This window comes from Salmo salar, chromosome 11, assembly GCF_965601325.2.
Source record: "Salmo salar chromosome 11, fSalSal1, whole genome shotgun sequence".
Taxonomy (NCBI): domain Eukaryota; kingdom Metazoa; phylum Chordata; class Actinopteri; order Salmoniformes; family Salmonidae; genus Salmo; species Salmo salar.
Window position 1 is genome coordinate 26,454,025 of NC_138301.1, and position 21,810 is coordinate 26,475,834.

The following is a 21,810-nucleotide window of genomic DNA, read 5'->3' on the forward strand; positions in this document are numbered from 1 at the left end:
TCAGTCTCTCTCCATCAACGCTTATGTTCTCTTCATCCTCATGTAGACGTAATTTACCCATGCCAGAGATTTGGTGGCGAACTGAATTATAAGCAGTATACTGCCCTATGAAATGCTTAAGCTATTTTTGTAAGCATCCCTAAACTATTTAGATAGCAGCCCTACACTACAATCTAGTTTGGTGTAAATTCTCATAATATAACTGAATCAATCTGCCTGATTTTTCTGTCCTATTTTGCCTCACTAATATTCATTTGACTGTGGTGATATGATCTCTCCAATGAGAATGAATTAGAGATATAGAGTTGTGCTGTAACAGAGCCTGACTAGTCTTCCTATACTATAGTCTCCTAGCATCCTTTGCAGCTTTCCGTCTTGTGATCTGTCTCTCCACTCCTCATTGTCTGTCAGGCAGATGATACTTACATGCAACTGAAGAAGGACCTGGATTATCTAGATCTGAAGGTGGGCCCCAAGAAAAAAGATAATGTAAATGATAATTCATCTCTCTTCCTCCTCTCTCCTCTGTAGCCTGCATCCTGCTCTTCCTTCCACTGTCTACAGTATCAGTCTCTTCCTCATTCACACACCTCCTTCTGCTGTTCTCTCCTCTTCTTTCTGACCTCGTTCCTCAGGGCTGTGTGGTTTAGGTTGATGTTGGAATTTAAACTGTCTTCTGTGTGTTTTAACCACTGTTGTTTTTGTTACTAATGCTCTGTATACTGAGAATAATGCTATGCTGCATTCATCTGTGTGTCTTTACTATCAATTCAGCAAAGAAAACAACTTGAGTGCAATATGACCTCATACATAAAATGATATGATTATTGGCTACAGTATAAATTATACCATTTTCTATATTGTGTCAAAGCTAGCTATTCTTGCAATTGGATAAAAGTACATTGGGAATAGTACATGTTCTCCCTGAAAACATGGGGTCAAAATATCAAACCTCCACTGATGGGAACTGAAGATTCAAGCAGCACAGTACTACATGTCAAAAAATACATTTTGCATCATGTAAATTTCACTTCCCATCAGGCAGTGCTGCTAAAAGAGACCTACAATGGGCGCGTTCGACATTGCAGCCGACATTAACGGCGAGTCGAGATTGACTGATCTACAAATCACCTTGCATCCTACAGTAAATAACTACACAATATTATTTGTAGATCAGTCAGTCAGTCACAATTTAACCATGATACATCACGGATTTGATGCACTCGAACCCGGAAAATATTGCTGCTGTGCGGCTTCATATACACAACCAGTCAAAAATTTTAGAACACCTACTCATTCAATGGTTTTTCTTTATTTTGACTATTTTCTACATTGTGGAATAATAGTGAAGACATCAAAACTATGAAATAACACATATGGAACCATGTAGTAACCAAAAAAGTATTAAACAAATCAAAATGTATTTTATATTTGAGATTCTTCCAATAGCCATCATTTGCCTTGATGACAGCCTTGCACACGCTTGGCATTCTCTCAACCAGCTTCATGAGGTAGTCACCTGGAATGTATTTCAATTAACAGGTGTGCCTTCTTAAAAGTCCATTTGTGGAATTTATTTATGCGTTAGAGCCAGTCAGTTGTGTTGTGACAAGGTAGGGGGGACAAACAGAAGATAGCCCTATTTAGTAAAATACCAAGTCCATATTATGGCAAGAACAGCTCAAATAAGCGAAGAGAAACGACAGTACATCATTACTTTAAGACATGAAGGTTAGTCAACCTGACAATTTCAAGAACTTTGAAGGTTTCTTGAAGTGCAGTCGCAAAAACCATCAAGCACTATGATGAAACTGGCTCTCATGAGGACCGCCACAGGAATGGAAGACCCAGAGTTACCTCGGCTGCAGAGGATAAGTTCATTAGAGTTACCAGCCTCAGAAATTCCAGCCCAAATAAATGCTTCACAGAGTTCAAGTAACAGACACATCTCAACATCAACTGTTCAGAGGAGACTGTGTGAATCAGGCCTTCATGGTCAAATTGCTACAAAGAAACCACTACTAAAAGACACCAATAAGAGAAGAGACTTGCTTGGGCCAAGAAACACTAGCAATGGACATTAGACCGGTGGAAATCTGTCCTTTGGTCTGGAGTCCAGTGTCTAGATTTTTGGTTCCAACCGCTGTGTCTTTGTGAGACACGGTGTGGGTGAACGGATGATCTCCGCATGTATATTTCACACCGTAAAGCGTGTTATGTTAGGAGGTGTTATGGTGTGGGGGTACTTTGCTGGTGACACTGTCTGTGATTTATTTAGAATTCAAGGCACATTTAACCAGCATGGCTACCACAGCATTCTGCAGCGATATACCATCCCATCTGGTTTGGGCTTAGTGGGACTATCATTTGTTTTTTCAACAGGACAATGACCTCCAGGCTGTGTAAGGGTTATTTTAATAAGAAGGAGAGTGATGGAGTGCTGCATCAGATGACCTGGCCTCCACAATCACCCGAGCTCAACCAAATTGAGATGGTTTGGGATGAGTCAGACTGCAGAGTAAAGGAAAAGCAGCCAACAAGTGCTCAGCATATGTGGGGACTCCTTCAAGACTGTTGGAAAAGCATTCCAGGTGAAGCTGGTTGAGAGAATGCCAAGAGTGTGCAAAGCTGTCATCAAGGCAAAGGGTGGCTATTTGAATAATCTCAAACAAATCAAAATATATTTATATTTAACACTTTTGGTTACCACATGATTCCATATGTGTTATTAGTTTAGTTTGATGTCTTCACTATTATTCTACAATGTAGAAAATAGTAAAAAATTAAGAAAAACCCTTGAATGTGTAGGTGTTCTAAAACTTTTTACTGGTAGTGTAAGTCTAATGCCAGCTTCAGCAGAATGACGTTGTGTGTTGTAATGATTCTACATTCTGCTATCAGAAATTCTCATCCATTAACAACAGTACAAAGCATCTGATCCTCCTGAAGTGATTTGTATGTATAACACCACAAACCTTAACTAACCTTCTGTTTCTTGGAGTGGGGAGTTCTATTATCGATGTAACACCTTTCTATTTCCTGTTTTAAAACAGATCAAAAGTATTGACCCGTTGATCGTTATGGTACACAGTGTGTTAGAAAACACACCTCCGGGTTTTGGGTCCAGTTGGAATGTAAGGATGGTGTGCATACAAAGAGTGAGACCATTCCACTGCTTCTCCTAATAGAATGTGTGTAATGCACTCCTCACCTACCCGTGTTTAATGTGATGAGGGGCCATGTTAGAAGAGAGACCCACCTGTGACTGTAGTGCATAGCTTGGCCTGCTGGGTACTGTAGTCCATCATGGTGATGCGGTGTCAGTGTGTGCTGCCTGACTGATGTGGACTCTGTCTCTGCTCTCTGTGAGAGGGAGTCCCATTGCATGCAGTTAAACCCTGGATTGCACTTTGTTTCACAGCCTTTCTTTTCCTTTTGTTTGGCTTGTAAGCACTAAAGAGACGACCCAAGGGTGCTCTTTGAGAAACGTCCGTACTGATGATCATTTAACAGAATCAGAGCTATAAGGTCAGATACGTAACCTGTGCTTTGGTTATAATTGTAAACACACCTACATCTCTATGCTCTTTGAAATGGATCAGCAGAAATCATTAGCTCTGTTTGGGTATTAAGTCAATTGAAATCTCTTAGCGAAAGAAACTGAAGACACTTAGCGAAAGACACTGAAATATATCTCATATTTCTATCAATTCTAACTGGGCCAGTTCACTGACGTCTCTGAGATATGTATTTGGCAGGTCTGATTTATCGCTGTAACAGAGAGGATCTGAAGGAGGTGCCATATTTCCTGATAGTTCCTCCCTTTCTCTTGGTTCATAAAGAGGACACGGTCGTTAACTAAACCCACTGACACACTGCCAGGAAAAAGCAGCTTTGTGGTTCTTCGTCGTGGCCTCTCTCTTAAATGCACAGATGCTGTTTTTGACCATAAATATATTTGCACAGCTTTTAAAGCAGTCATATTGCATTTACTTGTGCATACTACTACCCAAGTCTTTTTTTGTTGAATCATTTTTGCATAACTGTTCTACATTGTGGTTTCTGCAATCCCAATGTCCTTAGCAAGGTCTCATGCTGTTGCTTGATAATTGCTGTAATGTTGTTGTTCAGTGTTATCTATTGAATGTTGGTTTTAATATTTAGGCTAGTTGAACTTTTTTTTGCAACTATTACTGGGAGAAGTAAGGTTGTATTTGTGCCTTTGGGGCATTGCAGGTTACAGGGCGTGAAACTCTAAAAGACAGACCATCGAGACCTGTTAAGATAGCAGAGAGCGATGTTGATGTAAGTATACTGTCCCCTAAGCGCACCTTGTCTGATAAACACCCAGTTTATTCATCTCTCTCCTTTTCTTCAACGTCTATCGTTTTTCACATCTTACAAGCCACTACAGAGACAGTGAACTGAGGATTTGAGAAGTTGGTATTCTGTAGTTGTGGTAAACAGAGGGTGTGTAGAGAGGGAGGGAATGGAGCAGAGCGAAGATGCAGCACTGTGGGGACAGACAGCTTCACTGTTAAAGCCTGAGACTATCCACGAGGGGTTTTATTTACAGCTCTCAATTTAAAAGGAAAAATACAATTAATGGGATTTTAGACGTAAAGCTCTTACATTTTTCAGTTTGATTTCTGTCATCCGGCCTTTTTAGTTCTTTGTTTGCTCAGAATGGAGGTAAATAAGGTGGATGTCTTGGCTTTTCATCATTAGCATTGTTCCAGTTTAACAATTGGTGAATTTGTTTGAACAATGAATATTTCATGCAATTAAAACAACAATATACAGCTGTGAAATAAAAAACAGCTTAATTATTAATTGAACAGAATGATAAATAGAACTCAAGAATAAACACTCAGTGTGTGAGAAAGATTGTAAACTAGGCAGTCTTATTTTGTTTTCAGAAACATATAACCCATTTCTGCGGGGAAACAAATATGCCAGTCTCAATAAGCACTGTTCTCTTGAAAAGTGAATTTCAAAATATGGATTTTTGATTATGATTACTTATAATGGGCATTACCATTCCCCACAAGCAGACAGTATAAAGCTGTATTTCTTTATTTTCACACAGAGAAGATGAAAAGAGGTCCTCAGGGCATTTCAAAGAGATGGGTCTTATTGACATATTTCCAGACAGAGCAGACTACAGTAGACTATCAATTCATTCTGCTGGGCACTGTGGTTTGAATAGTGTTTACCAGAAGCTGCTGGGCTGGGCAGAGGGCCCCTGTTCTAGCCATAGACCTAGTCTTCTTAATAGACCTTATCAATCTCTGTTTTCTGTGCTGCCTGCTGCTGTTCCCTGTGCAGGTGAAGTTAAGTCGACTGTGTGAACAAGACAAGATCCTTCAGGAGCTGGAAACAACGATACGCACGCTCAAGGAAGACAAGGTATTGGGTTTTGTTTGTTTGTGTGTGTGTGTGTGCCTGGGTATGTATACGTGTGTATTAGCTCCCCCATATGGTCAGGTCGTGAATACCCCATGCCCTCGTGGTGTCCTGTCCTACAGGACAAGTTGGAGTCCGTGCTGGACGTGTCCCACCAGCAGATGGAGCAGTACCGGGACCAGCCGGCCCACCAGGAGAAGATATCCTACCAGCAGAGACTACTGCAGGAGGACGTGGTGCACATCAGAGCTGAGATCTCTCAGGTGTCCACGGTAAGGCCTGCTCAGTCTGACCTAACACAGCCTGGCTCACTGGTGTGACTGACCACAGTCAGCCCCATTGACTGACCACACAACCTCCCTCTCTGTCTTTCTCACTCTCTTACTCTCTATCTCGCGCCCTCTCTTTCTCTCTCTCGCTCTCTCTCTATTACTCTCTCTTTCTCTACGTCTCTCTTGCTCCATGCAGGAGATGGAGAATGTGTGGAACGAGTACAGCAGCCTGGAGAGAGATGTAGACTGGTTGAGGACAGCTCTGGAGGGCCAGATGAACCGCAGTGGTCTCTCTCAGGTCAGGACCGCACCACAACCACACCACTGCAAACACATACAGATTCCCAGAGGGATGGGAACAACGTCTGTAGTGTTTGTGTTCATGGTTGTGTGTGTGTTTGTCTATGAGCAGAAGGAGATGTGCCAGATCAAGAGGGAGTTGTGGAGGATTGAAGATGTAATAGCAGGCCTCAGCTCCAGCAAAGCCAACTACCAAGTCACCATCTCCTCTGTGACCAACCCAGGTGAGAGGAGTGCTGTGGCTCTGCCTCCGCTTGCCTCTACTAACACACACTGGAGCTCAGGACGAGGTAGAGAGAGAAATGGACGCTACTTGTCATGTGCTTATATATTTACAGGTGACAAAATGGATGAGTTGATTATGGTCTGTATATGTATTTGGCTTTTGTGGGTGGAGTGTTGTTATCTTGTGTAATTTTAACGTGTATGTTGTGTGTGTTGGGGGGTGTTTTACGTTTGTGTTTTTGTGCCTCCAGAGAGAAAACTTGTGCCTTCCGTGTCACCGTCGTCAGTGCCTTCTCTGTCTGCCAGTCCCTCCCTGGGAGAGATGAGACTGGCCCAGCAGCACAGCCCCCACCTCAGCCCCACAACCCCCACCCCCACCTCCACCCAGCACACCACCGCAGCCCTCGCCATGTCTGTGCCAAAATGTGTGAGTGGCCCCCGCTCCTCTCCCACTCGGAGGACATAGTGTTGAATGTTATCCTATCTGATAGTAAATGGGATTGAATATGATGGTAAAGGCTATGCTGGTTGGTTGTTTTCTCTGCAGGCAGATGAGGGCGCCCCTCCCCGACCACCACTACCTCAGCTATACAGTCCTGAGGACCACGCCCCGGCCGTGCCTCCGCTGCCCAGGGAGACCAGTGTCATCAGACACACGTCTGTACGAGGCCTCAAACGACAGTCTGACGAACGCAAGCGGGACAGGGAGATCGGCCAATTCACCAACGGAGACAACAAGGTGTGTGTTTGGAGAGGGCTATGGAGCCGTGTGTCTGTGTCTGTGTGATACTGATCTCTGTCTCTGTGGGCGTCAGGTGGAGCTGCGCACCTTCCTGAGTGAACCTGAGCTTCTGGGAGTGGGAGGGTCTGGTCACATGAGGATGGGGGCCTTGGGGCATGATGGTGGCTACCAGACCCTACCAAGCAGAGGTAAGTAGCTCTAGGTCCAACACATGTAATGCACCTTGATGTAATGTAGAATAACATATTTGTTTCTTTGAAGAGTGTCTTCCTCTTCAGAATAAGCAAACAGCTTGGAAGGCTAAACAGCTTGTTTTTCTATAGTGTTCACACCAGCAGCAAATATGTGCTTTGCAATGTACCCACTGAACATGTTTTGGCTCTTGTGCTCACTTGGGGGTTGTGTTTTCATATTTGCTGTCTTTCTCTCAGGGCCGGCTGGCTCCTCATCCAGGCTAAATCAGTCCACAAACATCTCCTCATATGTTACCCTCAGAAGAGGAGCTTCAGCCGCCTCAGGCCTGAAGGTAAGACTCCAACTATTTCTGACTGACTAGGAGTCAAGAGAGTAGGTGGAGAGGCAGCACAAATATTGTTTGTAAATCCTGTCATGGCTTTTACTTTTGTGGAGCTGACACAAGCTGACTTGATTAGATGCAGCATCTAGTACAAAACGCTGAGTACATAGAAAAAACGAGGTCATTTTCCATGAAGAAAACTTTAGAATTATTTCAACTGGCCAACATTATTGTTATAATAATCGAACAAGTTTAGAAATGTAAATTGCTATTGTTGAGAAATGTAGGCTAGTGTAGTAGTATAAGTCGATACTGTATTACAGTAGTGGGATAATAGCCGCTAGTGGTATAGTAACAGTAGAATTATTGACTGTAGTAGTAGTAGTAGTAGTAGTATGGTGTTGCTGAAGCAAGGAAGACAAATAACTCTAAGTCAGAAGTAGGTTAAATATTTAGAGTGGTCTTGTGAAGCAGGTCACTCTGGTAAGTCAGAAGTATGTATATCAAATAACTAGAGTGTTCTTGCAGAAGCAAGTCACACTAAATAGTCATTTTCATTCATAGAATGTGCTCCCCTACTTCTATAATTTGACATTTCTGAAAGTTCCACGGCAGTTAATTCAACAGTGTGAAGTTAGCTTAATTAAGGTAGGTGATGCGGTTACTAAAACAGCTGTAGCTCTTGATTGGTATAAGTTATTCCTGTTTTGATTTCCGATTTGAATAGCCGAGAAGTAGACTAAGATTTCGTACGCTCTAAATTGTTGTCCAAGTCAAAACAGCAGCTGTTTCAAAACATTGAGAGAAAAAGCAGTTGATGCGGTTACTAAAGCAGATGTATCGTTTGATTGGTCGAATATATTTCTGTTCTGGTTTCAGATTTAAATAGCAGAGACGCAGACTAAGATTTCCTTCTCTAAGTTTTTGTCTAAATTGTTTGGAAAGTCACATTGTTTACAGTGACTAGAATGTTGGAAGTCTGGGAGTTTTTAATTTTTAACAATGAGAGCTTTAGAATGTTGAAGAAATCCCATTGAAGTGGATGACTTTTTGGGGGGAAGGACAAAAAGCTTAATAGTTTAAAAAGGATACATTTCATCAAAAAGCTGTATAAAAGAACACTATTCCAGACCGGTATGCATGTTTTAAATTTTGAATGGGGTTTCTAGCTTAATCTCGGCCTGCACTCCCAGACACTGAATTCTCGGTTCATGATGCGACATTAAAGAGGTTCTCCTGTACTTGTGAACACTTTTTTAGCCAGTAGATCTGAAAGCTGCGCTCACAAGTCAAAAGTGGTCCCCGAAAATTGCGTAATACGTCACATACACTATATATCTATGGAGATTGCACACAGCCATGCAATCTCCATAGACAAACATTGGCAGTAGAATGGTCTTACTGAAGAGCTCAGTGACTTTCAACATGAGACCGTCATAGGATGCCACCTTTCCAACAAGTCAGTTCGTCAAAGTTCTGACCTGCTAGAGCTGCCCCGTTCAACTGTAAGTGATCTTATTGTGAAAGTTTGAATGCTGCATGAAACATTGTGTTCCAAAGAAAAAATCAAAAATAAGTTAGGTCATTATTTAAAGTGTGACTTCTAAGCAAGTCACATTAAAGAGCAACTGCACCTAAAAAGCAACTTTTCATTTAGAAAAAAGCCTATGTGGCCTAAATATGAGTCAGAAGCATTTATTCTACTGTAAAAATGTATTACAAAGTGTAAATATAATACTTTTGGTCATAAAGTGAGTCTCGCCCAAAACTGAGTTTTGCACCTGAGTATGTCACAACGTAAATGAAGGTTGGTTTTATTTAAGTCCTGTCCACATGCTCACAGCTGGCAGCACACAAGTACTAATCAGTTCCGAGTGCAGCTGCACACGACCCGATCGTAATGCCCTTGGTAAATGGGGTTTGACTTTGCAGATTGCTATGGGACAGTATGTAAACATTCCAATAGCTCAATGACTTAAAAATCTCAAAACACTATAAATTGGAGAAATTCATATACAACTATTAAAAGCTAACATAAAAATATTGTCTAATTTACGTTGTAGTTTATTGACGGTACCTAACTAGACGGGAGATGGGCTATCCAAAGTCAAACCAACTTTGTCACAGTCGCACACCAGCCAGATAAAGCTAATTGGCGAAGAATTTGACTCTTCCCACCTGCGAACACACACACACAAAACACCCACATCAAACTACACCCCGAAATCAAGTCACGTTTGAATTCGGTCATGGCCGCTAGCATTTCTTAATGAACCAAATCTTAAACGAGGCCAAATCAGGAATTTCAGCCACCTTTTAAATAACCTATCATCTACAACTTGAGGTGGTGCAAGATAGCCTATGCAATGCTAATGAACTACTGGTTTAAAGACATGCTACGGAACTTTGGCGACTACTAAGTATTTTTAAACCTCCCGCTTTGGGCTTGATGTGTCAATATGTAGATCATAAACGCATAATATGAGCAGAATTACTGTCTTAGTTCAATTAGCCACGAAATCCCGAGTTTGAAAGCAAAATAAATTCTGGAAGCTGCACTGCTACATTTTACCTACATTGTTCCCCACATGCACATATCTACATGACCAAAAGTATGTGGACACTTGTCAAACATCTCATTCCAAAATCATTGGCATTAATATGAAGTTTGTCCCATTTTTGCTGCTGTAACAGCCACACAACTTCTGGGAAGACTTTCCACTAAATGTTGGAACATTGCTGTGGGGACTTGCTTCCATTCAGCCACAAGAGCATTAGTGAGGTCGGGCACTGATGTTGGGCGGTGTTCGATGGGGTTGAGGTCAGGGCTCTGTGCAGGCCAGTCAAGTTCTTCCACACCGATCTCAACAAACCATTTCTGTATGACCTCATTTTGTGCACGGGGGCATTGTCATGCTGAAACAGGAAAGGGCCTTCCCCAAACTGTTGCCTCAAAGTTGGAAGCACAGAATCGTCTAGAATTTCATTGTATGCTGTTGCGTTAAATTTCCCTAAACTGGAACTAAGGGACCTAGCCAGAACCATGAAAAACAGCCCCAGACCATTATTTATCCTCCACCAAACTTTACAGTTGGCACTATGCATTCGGGCAGGTAGCGTTCTACTGGCAACCCAGATTCGTCCGTTGGACTGCCAGATAGTGAAGCGTGATTCATCACTTCAGAAAACACGTTTTTACACTGCTCCAGAGTCCAATGGCGGCGAGCTTTACACCCCTCCAGCCGACGCTTGGTATTGCTCATGGTGAACTTAGGCTTGTGTGCAGTTGCTCGTCCATGGAAACCGATTTCATGAAGCTCCTGACAAACAGTTCTTGTGCTGATGTTGCTTCCAGAGGCAGTTTGGAACTCAAAAGTGAGTGTTGGAACCGAGGACAGCACTCAGCGGTCCCGTTCTGTGAGCTTGTGTGGCCTACCACTTTGTGGCTGAGACGTTGTTGCTCCTAGATGCTTACATTTCACAATACGATCACTTACAGTTGAACGGGGCAGCTCTAGCAGGTCAGAACTTTGACGAACTGACTTGTTGGAAAGGTGGCATCCTATGACGGTCTCATGTTGAAAGTCACTGAGCTCTTCAGTAAGGCCATTCTACTGCCAATGTTTGTCTATGGAGATTGCATGGCGGTGTGCTCGATTTTATACACCTGTCAGCAACGGGTGTGGCTGAAATAACCAAATCCACTAATTTGAAGGGATGTCCACATACTTTTGTATATATAGTGTATGTGACGTAGTACGCAATTAGCAGGCCGAGATTAAGCTAGAAACCCCATTCAAAATTTAAAACATGCATACCGGTCTGGAATAGTGTTCTTGTATACAGCTTTTTGATCAAATGTATACTTTTTAAACTATTAAGCTTTTTGTCCTTCCCCCCAAAAAGTCATCCACTTCAATGGGATTTCTTCAACATTCTAAAGCTCTCATTGTTAAAAACTCCCAGACTTTTTTGCATCTTGATCTAATGTAAAATGATGGTGGCACCTAAACTCTCTCCCTTCAGCCTTCTCTAACCCATTCCTCGTCTTTCGTTTAATCTGTCCTTTCTTTCCCTCCTGCTCTCTTTCTCCCTCACCCTCTCTGTCTCCCCCTCTTCCTTTGCAATCCTCTCCCCTGCTCCCTCCCTCCCGCTCTCTCTTGCTGGTGTCGTGGGCTGTGTTAATTTATACCCTCCCTCCCTCCTCTCAGGAGAGACCAAAGAGTGCCTTGGAGCGTCTGTACTCTGGGGATGTGCTGCAGCAGCAGAGCAGGGGGAGGATGAGTGCTGAGGAGCAGCTGCAGAGGATGAAGAGGCACCAGAAAGCTCTGGTCCGCCAGCGCAAGAGGACCCTGAGTCAAGGAGAACGCCAGGCCTCTTCATCACGAGCCTCCTCATCATCACAGCAACGCCCCCTTTCCGCAGACCTGGGTTCAGTACGTTAGAGCTACTCCTCACGCCTAAAGCATGACCATTAGAGCTACAGCTACAATGCATGCAGAAGTTACAATGCATGGAGAAGTTACAATGCATGCAGAAGTTACAATGCATGCAGAAGTTACAATGCATGGAGAAGTATGTAGAAGAAGAGAAGTATATCCCCCCCCCCCTTAAAATATTTAGATGCACTATTGTAAAGTGGTTGTTCCACTGGATATCATAAGGTGAATGCACCATTTTGTAAGTCGCTCTGGATAAGAGCGTCTGCTAAATGACTTAAATGTAAATGTAAATGTAAGTAACAATGCATGCAACCACTAATACATTTCAGTTGCGTAGGGTTTTCATAGTGCCGTTGATGTGAGTTTGAGTGTGTGAGTTGGTCTGAACTAGCTGGTGCAGCAGGTAAGTGGGTGTGAGAATTGACTGCTGTGATTGTGTGAGACGTGAGAGGTGAGAGATGCTGTGGTGTGACATGCAGGTGGAACTACTGCTGTTCTCACCTAGGAAGTGAAGGACTATGAATATGCAATAACAGAAAGGACAGAATAGGTGGGGCCACTGATTTCAAATGTCCTTGACTCCATCGCAAGAAAATGATTGAAAGGATTGAGAGATATTCACATACTGCATTTTAGACTACAGTCGGTCTCTAATGAAGTGCTATGATACTGATCATGGTAATGATTAACCTCACTTCCTCAACTCTATTAAAGGCCCTGGGAGATATGGAAACGGCATTCTTATATGTCAGCCATCTTTAACTGTGTCAAAGTGCTTTTTGTTGGTTAGCTTGTGAGAATCTTTATGTGAATTATTAGTACTAAACACTGATGCATTAATGCAGCTTCAGTAAATCAGCTTTGTGGGGGTTGATTGTAGTTGATTGATTGTGCTACACTGAATCATATCCCTACTGCTGCATTAACGACGCATAGCCATTACCTCTCTCCTCTCTACACCCACCCCTGGCTAAACAACAAGTGTTCTCTCAGCATTTCTCTAATGTTACCTCAATACTAGAGATACACACAGAAGCTAATAACTCTCTCAATCTCTCCCACCCTGACTAAACTGCAGTTTGACCTACTCCCAGGCTCCATGACAGTGTTTCAGTCTGTGTTCCTATCACTCCACTAGTGTAGCCCACTGCTAAGAGACTAACCACATACCCTTGTTCTAGAACGGTCTGTCATTCTCTAACCAGGTCTCATTGTGCTGCTCAGACAAAACATACATAATCCTGCAGATTAAAAAAATATACTTTTTACATTATTTATTTTCACTGCCATTTTAAAGAGGATATAGACTGCTGGATGAAACATTTTCTAACATCATCTACTGACTCATCAGCATATATATTTAAATTCCCTGATAGTTTGATGCGATGCAACATCCGTCTAATACTGTTATTTTTAGTCGATTAGTCTTTGTATATAAGTAAAAGCTTCTAAGGAATGACTTTAGCAATGTGAATGCAGTTCTGATTGTGGTGACTTGTAGATCTTACCACCACTTATCCCTCCTTGTTAACTGACTCTACATACAGCAATGCCTAATGTAAAGTACATGTATCCGTGTGCCACTACCTTTATCCATTGTGCCAATCATTTACAGTCGTATCAGAACTAAAGTCTGCATATTATTTCTCTGTTTATCTGCAAATGGAGGATCACCTACTAAGCTCCCTCCCTCTTCTCCACATATTTCATGTAGAGGTTTGCGAATAAGAAATAAACACACATTTTCCTAATAAATGCATGCCATGTGTTTTTTCTTCATTGCATGTCTATTAAATATGTATTTGTGGTATTTACTGCACTGGATATTTTTATTTTTGTCTAGTAAGCATGATGCCTGGGACCAATATGTACATGTAAATGAATGTAGCTAGATGGATCCCTCTCTTGTCATCTTCTCTCCAATCACTGACTGCACAAGTAGAGTGATGCATGCTGTGGTCTGAGAGCTTAGCACTCGTACTGCACTCCCATCAACAGTCCTGTACACGCTGGTGGTTTTGCCTGTGGAGAATAGTGTTGCATTTGTCATATTGTATGCCATTGTATGTATGTTTGAATGGAAAACACACATAAATGTCTTTTTTTTAAAGGGAAAATGCACAATATACAGTATAGCTACAGAGAAGAACACGTCAATGTCTGTAGAGTCTCACACTGGATGCTGCCATGGAATTGTAGCAACAAATCCTGAGTCAACAGTTGGAAAGGGGACTAATAATGTGGTTGTTTTGGTGTATCACTGTTGTGTCTGTGAAGCAGCAATATGGTTGTGTCTGTGAAGCAGTAGTATGGTTGTGTTGGTGTGTAACTGTTGTGTCTGTGAAGCAGCAGTATGGTAGTGTTGGTGTGTAACTGTTGTGTCTGTGAAGCAGCAGTATGGTAGTGTTGGTGTGTAACTGTTGTGTCTGTGAAGCAGTAGTATGGTTGTGTTGGTGTGTAACTGTTGTGTCTGTGAAGCAGTAGTATGGTTGTGTTGGTGTGTAACTGTTGTGTCTGTGAAGCAGCAGTATGGTAGTGTTGGTGTGTAACTGTTGTGTCTGTGAAGCAGTAGTATGGTTGTGTTGGTGTGTAACTGTTGTGTCTGTGAAGCAGCAGTATGGTAGTGTTGGTGTGTAACTGTTGTGTCTGTGAAGCAGTAGTATGGTTGTGTTGGTGTGTAACTGTTGTGTCTGTGAAGCAGTAGTATGGTTGTGTTGGTGTTTAACTCTTGTGTCTGTGAAGCAGCAGAATGGTTGTGTTGGTGTGTAACTGTTGTGTCTGTGAAGCAGTAGTATGGTTGTGTTGGTGTGTAACTGTTGTGTCTGTGAAGCAGCAGTATGGTTGTGTTGGTGTGTAACTGTTGTGTCTGTGAAGCAGTAGTATGGTTGTGTTGGTGTGTAACTGTTGTGTCTGTGAAGCAGCAGTATGGTTGTGTTGGTGTGTAACTGTTGTGTCTGTGAAGCAGTAGTATGGTTGTGTTGGTGTGTAACTGTTGTGTCTGTGAAGCAGTAGTATGGTTGTGTTGGTGTTTAACTCTTGTGTCTGTGAAGCAGCAGAATGGTTGTGTTAGTGTGTAACTGTTGTGTCTGTGAAGCAGCAGTATGGTTGTGTTGGTGTGTAACTGTTGTGTCTGTGAAGCAGCAGTATGGTAGTGTTGGTGTGTAACTGTTGTGTCTGTGAAGCAGTAGTATGGTTGTGTTGGTGTGTAACTGTTGTGTCTGTGAAGCAGCAGTATGGTTGTGTTGGTGTGTAACTGTTGTGTCTGTGAAGCAGCAGTATGGTAGTGTCTGTGAAGCAGCAGTACGGTTGTGTTGGTGTTTAACTGTTGTGTCTGTGAAGCAGCAGTATGGTAGTGTTGGTGTGTAACTGTTGTGTCTGTGAAGCAGCAGTATGGTAGTGTTGGTGTGTAACTGTTGTGTCTGTGAAGCAGCAGTATGGTAGTGTTGGTGTGTAACTGTTGTGTCTGTGAAGCAGCAGTATGGTTGTGTTGGTGTGTAACTGTTGTGTCTGTGAAGCAGCAGTATGGTTGTGTTGATGTTTAACTGTTGTGTCTGTGAAGCAGCAGTATGGTAGTGTTGGTGTGTAACTGTTGTGTCTGTGAAGCAGCAGTATGGTTGTGTTGGTGTGTAACTGTTGTGTCTGTGAAGCAGTAGTATGGTTGTGTTGATGTTTAACTGTTGTGTCTGTGAAGCAGCAGTATGGTAGTGTCTGTGAAGCAGTAGTATGGTTGTGTTGGTGTGTAACTGTTGTGTCTGTGAAGCAGCAGTATGGTTGTGTTGGTGTTTAACTGTTGTGTCTGTGAAGCAGCAGTATGGTAGTTTGGGGGGGAACAGTTGTGTCTGTGAAGCAGCAGTATGGTAGTTTGGGGGGGAACTGTTGTGTCTGTGAAGCAGTAGTATGGTTGTGTTGGTGTGTAACTGTTGTCTGTGAAGCAGCAGTATGGTAGAGTTGGTGTGTAACTGTTGTGTCTGTGAAGCAGCAGTATGGTATTGTTGGTGTGTAACTGTTGTGTCTGTGAAGCAGCAGTATGGTTGTGTTGGTGTGTAACTGTTGTGTCTGTGAAGCAGTAGTATGGTTGTGTTGGTGTGTAACTGTTGTGTCTGTGAAGCAGTAGTATGGTTGTGTTGGTGTGTAACTGTTGTGTCTGTGAAGCAGCAGTATGGTAGTGTTGGTGTGTAACTGTTGTGTCTGTGAAGCAGTAGTATGGTTGTGTTGGTGTGTAACTGTTGTGTCTGTGAAGCAGCAGTATGGTAGTGTTGGTGTGTAACTGTTGTGTCTGTGAAGCAGTAGTGTTTGTGTGTAACTGTCATGTCTGTCTACCCCTCCTCCTCCAGTGGAGGCGAGAGCAGGAGTTTGACCTGCAGTTGCTGGAGCGGGCGGTGCAGGGGGAGGAGGCGCGGGGAGTGGTCCAGGGCGAGGAGTGTCGAGCGGAGCACAGTGATAGACCTCGGTCCCAGTCAGACGAGTGGCTGACCCTCCACTCTACAGCCACGTCCACACTTACCCGGGAGGCGGACCTGGAGACGCTGGACTATGACCTGGACCTCAGCCGAGAGGTACAACCTGACCCTCACCACCTCCTCCATCAAACCTCACCAAGTCAGAGCTGTTCACTTTAACATTTCATTAAGGACTTAGTACTTTCACAATACATTTTAAACAATTGAATAGGCTTGTTTTCAGCTTCAATGGTTATATTCCCTAATCCCTACAGTAATGGTACTAGAGTTGAATAGCTGTTAGTAGGAAACGTCTACTGTGTGTGTTTCTCTGTGTGTAGCTGGCCAAACCTCAGAAGGTGTTCATCCCTGAACGCTACGTAGACACAGAGCCTGAGGAACCTCTCAGCCCTCAGGAGGTGGAGGCTCGCCATCGCAACAGGGAGCGCATCAAGAACATTCTGGCCAAGTCCAGGTATATTACAGCACCACCACTACTCACTGGGCCAATATGGAAGATCAGTTTGACAGGCCATTCAATTCATTGTGTAATGGTGTGTGGTGTGTGTGTCTGTGTGATTAGTGTTCAGATCCTAGCGGGGCCCTCTGTGGCGGTGGACAAGCCAGAGGTGGTGGGTCTGGACTCAGCCCTGCTGAAGCAGGAGAGGATCATCACTATGTCTTACGCCCTGGCCTCAGAGGCCTCCCTGAAGAGCAAGCAGGTCGCAGGTAATACCAACACACACAACTAGACACTCTGTAGTAATACCAACACACACAACTAGACACTCTCTGTAGTAATACCAACACACACAACTAGACACACTCTGTAGTAATACCAACACACACAACTAGACACTCTGTAGTAATACCAACACACACAACTAGACACTCTGTAGTAATACCAACACACACAACTAGACACACTCTGTAGTAATACCAACACACAAAACTAGACACTCTGTAGTAATACCAACACACACAACTGGACACACTCTGTAGTAATACCAACACACACAACTAGACACACTCTGTAGTAATACCAACACACACAACTGGACACACTCTGTAGTAATACCAACACACACAACTAGACACACTCTGTAGTAATACCAACACACACAACTAGACACACTCTGTAGTAATACCAACACACACAACTGGACACACCTCTGTAGTAATACCAACACACACAACTAGACACACTCTGTAGTAATACCAACACACACAACTAGACACACTCTGTAGTAATACCAACACACACAACTAGACACACTCTGTAGTAATACCAACACACACAACTAGACACACTCTGTAGTAATACCAACACACACAACTGGACACACTCTGTAGTAATACCAACACACACAACTAGACACACTCTGTAGTAATACCAACACACACAACTGGACACACTCTGTAGTAATACCAACACACACAACTGGACACACTCTGTAGTAATACCAACACACACAACTAGACACACTCTGTAGTAATACCAACACACACAACTAGACACACTCTGCAGTAATACCAACACACACAACTGGACACACTCTGTAGTAATACCAACACACACAACTAGACACACTGTAGTAATACCAACACACACAACTAGACACTCTCTGTAGTAATACCAACACACACAACTAGACACACTGTAGTAATACCAACACACACAACTAGACACACTCTCTGTAGTAATACCAACACACACAACTAGACACACTCTCTGTAGTAATACCAACACACACAACTAGACACACTCTGTAGTAATACCAACACACACAACTAGACACTCTGTAGTAATACCAACACACACAACTGGACACACTCTGTAGTAATACCAACACACACAACTAGACACTCTGTAGTAATACCAACACACACAACTGGACACACTCTGTAGTAATACCAACACACACAACTGGACACACTCTGTAGTAATACCAACACACACAACTGGATACACTCTGTAGTAATACCAACACACACAACTGGACACACTCTGTAGTAATACCAACACACACAACTGGACACACTCTGTAGTAATACCAACACACACAACTAGACACACTCTGTAGTAATACCAACACACACAACTGGACACACTCTGTAGTAATACCAACACACACAACTAGACACACTCTGTAGTAATACCAACACACACAACTGGACACACCTCTGTAGTAATACCAACACACACAACTAGACACACTCTGTAGTAATACCAACACACACAACTGGACACACTCTGTAGTAATACCAACACACACAACTAGACACACTCTGTAGTAATACCAACACACACAACTGGACACACTCTGTAGTAATACCAACACACACAACTGGACACACTCTGTAGTAATACCAACACACACAACTAGACACACTCTGTAGTAATACCAACACACACAACTAGACACACTCTGTAGTAATACCAACACACACAACTGGACACACTCTCTGTAGTAATACCAACACACACAACTAGACACACTCTGTAGTAATACCAACACACACAACTAGACACACTCTGTAGTAATACCAACACACACAACTAGACACACTCTGTAGTAATACCAACACACACAACTAGACACACTCTGTAGTAATACCAACACACACAACTGGACACACTCTGTAGTAATACCAACACACACAACTAGACACACTCTGTAGTAATACCAACACACACAACTGGACACACTCTGTAGTAATACCAACACACACAACTGGACACACTCTGTAGTAATACCAACACACACAACTAGACACACTCTGTAGTAATACCAACACACACAACTAGACACACTCTGTAGTAATACCAACACACACAACTGGACACACTCTGTAGTAATACCAACACACACAACTAGACACACTCTGTAGTAATACCAACACACACAACTAGACACACTCTGTAGTAATACCAACACACACAACTGGACACACTCTGTAGTAATACCAACACACACAACTAGACACACTCTGTAGTAATACCAACACACACAACTAGACACCTCTGTAGTAATACCAACACACACAACTGGACACACTCTGTAGTAATACCAACACACACAACTAGACACACTCTGTAGTAATACCAACACACACAACTAGACACACTCTGTAGTAATACCAACACACACAACTAGACACACTCTGTAGTAATACCAACACACACAACTAGACACACTCTGTAGTAATACCAACACACACAACTAGACACACTCTGTAGTAATACCAACACACACAACTAGACACACTCTGTAGTAATACCAACACACACAACTAGACACACTCTGTAGTAATACCAACACACACAACTGGACACACTCTGTAGTAATACCAACACACACAACTGGACACACTCTGTAGTAATACCAACACACACAACTAGACACACTCTGTAGTAATACCAACACACACAACTAGACACACTCTGTAGTAATACCAACACACACAACTAGACACACTCTGTAGTAATACCAACACACACAACTAGACACACTCTGTAGTAATACCAACACACACAACTGGACACACTCTGTAGTAATACCAACACACACAACTGGACACACTCTGTAGTAATACCAACACACACAACTAGACACACTCTGTAGTAATACCAACACACACAACTGGACACACTCTGTAGTAATACCAACACACACAACTAGACACACTCTGTAGTAATACCAACACACACAACTAGACACACTCTGTAGTAATACCAACACACACAACTGGACACACTCTGTAGTAATACCAACACACACAACTGGACACACTCTGTAGTAATACCAACACACACAACTAGACACACTCTGTAGTAATACCAACACACACAACTGGACACTCTCTGTAGTAATACCAACACACACAACTAGACACACTCTGTAGTAATACCAACACACACAACTGGACACACTCTGTAGTAATACCAACACACACAACTGGACACACTCTGTAGTAATACCAACACACACAACTAGACACACTCTGTAGTAATACCAACACACACAACTAGACACACTCTGTAGTAATACCAACACACACAACTGGACACACTCTGTAGTATTACCAACACACACAACTGGACACACTCTGTAGTAATACCAACACACACAACTGGACACACTCTGTAGTAATACCAACACACACAACTGGACACTCTCTGTAGTAATACCAACACACACAACTGGACACACTCTGTAGTAATACCAACACACACAACTGGACACACTCTGTAGTAATACCAACACACACAACTGGACACACTCTGTAGTAATACCAACACACACAACTAGACACTCTCTGTAGTAATACCAACACACACAACTAGACACACTCTGTAGTAATACCAACACACACAACTAGACACTCTCTGTAGTAATACCAACACACACAACTAGACACTCTCTGTAGTAATACCAACACACACAACTAGACACTCTCTGTAGTAATACCAACACACACAACTGGACACACTCTGTAGTAATACCAACACACACAACTGGACACACTCTGTAGTAATACCAACACACACAACTAGACACACTCTGTAGTAATACCAACACACACAACTAGACACACTCTGTAGTAATACCAACACACACAACTAGACACACTCTGTAGTAATACCAACACACACAACTAGACACACTCTGTAGTAATACCAACACACACAACTGGACACACTCTGTAGTAATACCAACACACACAACTAGACACACTCTGTAGTAATACCAACACACACAACTGGACACACTCTCTGTAGTAATACCAACACACACAACTGGACACACTCTGTAGTAATACCAACACACACAACTGGACACACTCTGTAGTAATACCAACACACACAACTAGACACACTCTGTAGTAATACCAACACACACAACTGGACACACTCTGTAGTAATACCAACACACACAACTAGACACACTCTGTAGTAATACCAACACACACAACTGGACACACTCTGTAGTAATACCAACACACACAACTAGACACACTCTGTAGTAATACCAACACACACAACTGGACACACTCTGTAGTAATACCAACACACACAACTAGACACACTCTGCAGTAATACCAACACACACAACTGGACACACTCTGTAGTAATACCAACACACACAACTAGACACACTCTGTAGTAATACCAACACACACAACTAGACACACTGTAGTAATACCAACACACACAACTGGACACACTCTGTAGTAATACCAACACACACAACTAGACACACTCTGTAGTAATACCAACACACACAACTAGACACTCTGTAGTAATACCAACACACACAACTGGACACACTCTGTAGTAATACCAACACACACAACTAGACACACTCTGTAGTAATACCAACACACACAACTGGACACACTCTGTAGTAATACCAACACACACAACTAGACACACTCTGTAGTAATACCAACACACACAACTAGA

General features: G+C 42.7%; 1 protein-coding gene across 11 annotated transcripts in view; it reads left to right on the forward strand.

Moving 5' to 3' along the window:
• LOC106562332 (pleckstrin homology domain-containing family A member 7) overlaps positions 1-21,810 on the forward strand; it is a 178,050-nt gene that overhangs the window by 118,683 nt on the left and 37,557 nt on the right. For 4 of the 11 annotated variants that reach the window (XM_045689235.2, XM_082957834.1, XM_045689236.2 and 1 more), the window contains 14 exons: positions 412-489; positions 4,237-4,305; positions 5,329-5,409; positions 5,529-5,678; positions 5,875-5,976; positions 6,091-6,268; positions 6,455-6,630; positions 6,751-6,942; positions 7,019-7,133; positions 7,377-7,471; positions 11,674-11,898; positions 16,239-16,460; positions 16,685-16,818; positions 16,927-17,072. In XM_045689235.2, coding sequence (XP_045545191.1) covers positions 412-489; positions 4,237-4,305; positions 5,329-5,409; positions 5,529-5,678; positions 5,875-5,976; positions 6,091-6,268; positions 6,455-6,630; positions 6,751-6,942; positions 7,019-7,133; positions 7,377-7,471; positions 11,674-11,898; positions 16,239-16,460; positions 16,685-16,818; positions 16,927-17,072 — 1,963 coding nt within the window. The remainder of the gene's footprint in view (positions 1-411; positions 490-4,236; positions 4,306-5,328; positions 5,410-5,528; positions 5,679-5,874; positions 5,977-6,090; positions 6,269-6,454; positions 6,631-6,750; positions 6,943-7,018; positions 7,134-7,376; positions 7,472-11,673; positions 11,899-16,238; positions 16,461-16,684; positions 16,819-16,926; positions 17,073-21,810) is intronic. The other 7 variants (XM_045689232.2, XM_045689238.2, XM_045689233.2 and 4 more) reach the window with 6 other exon arrangements.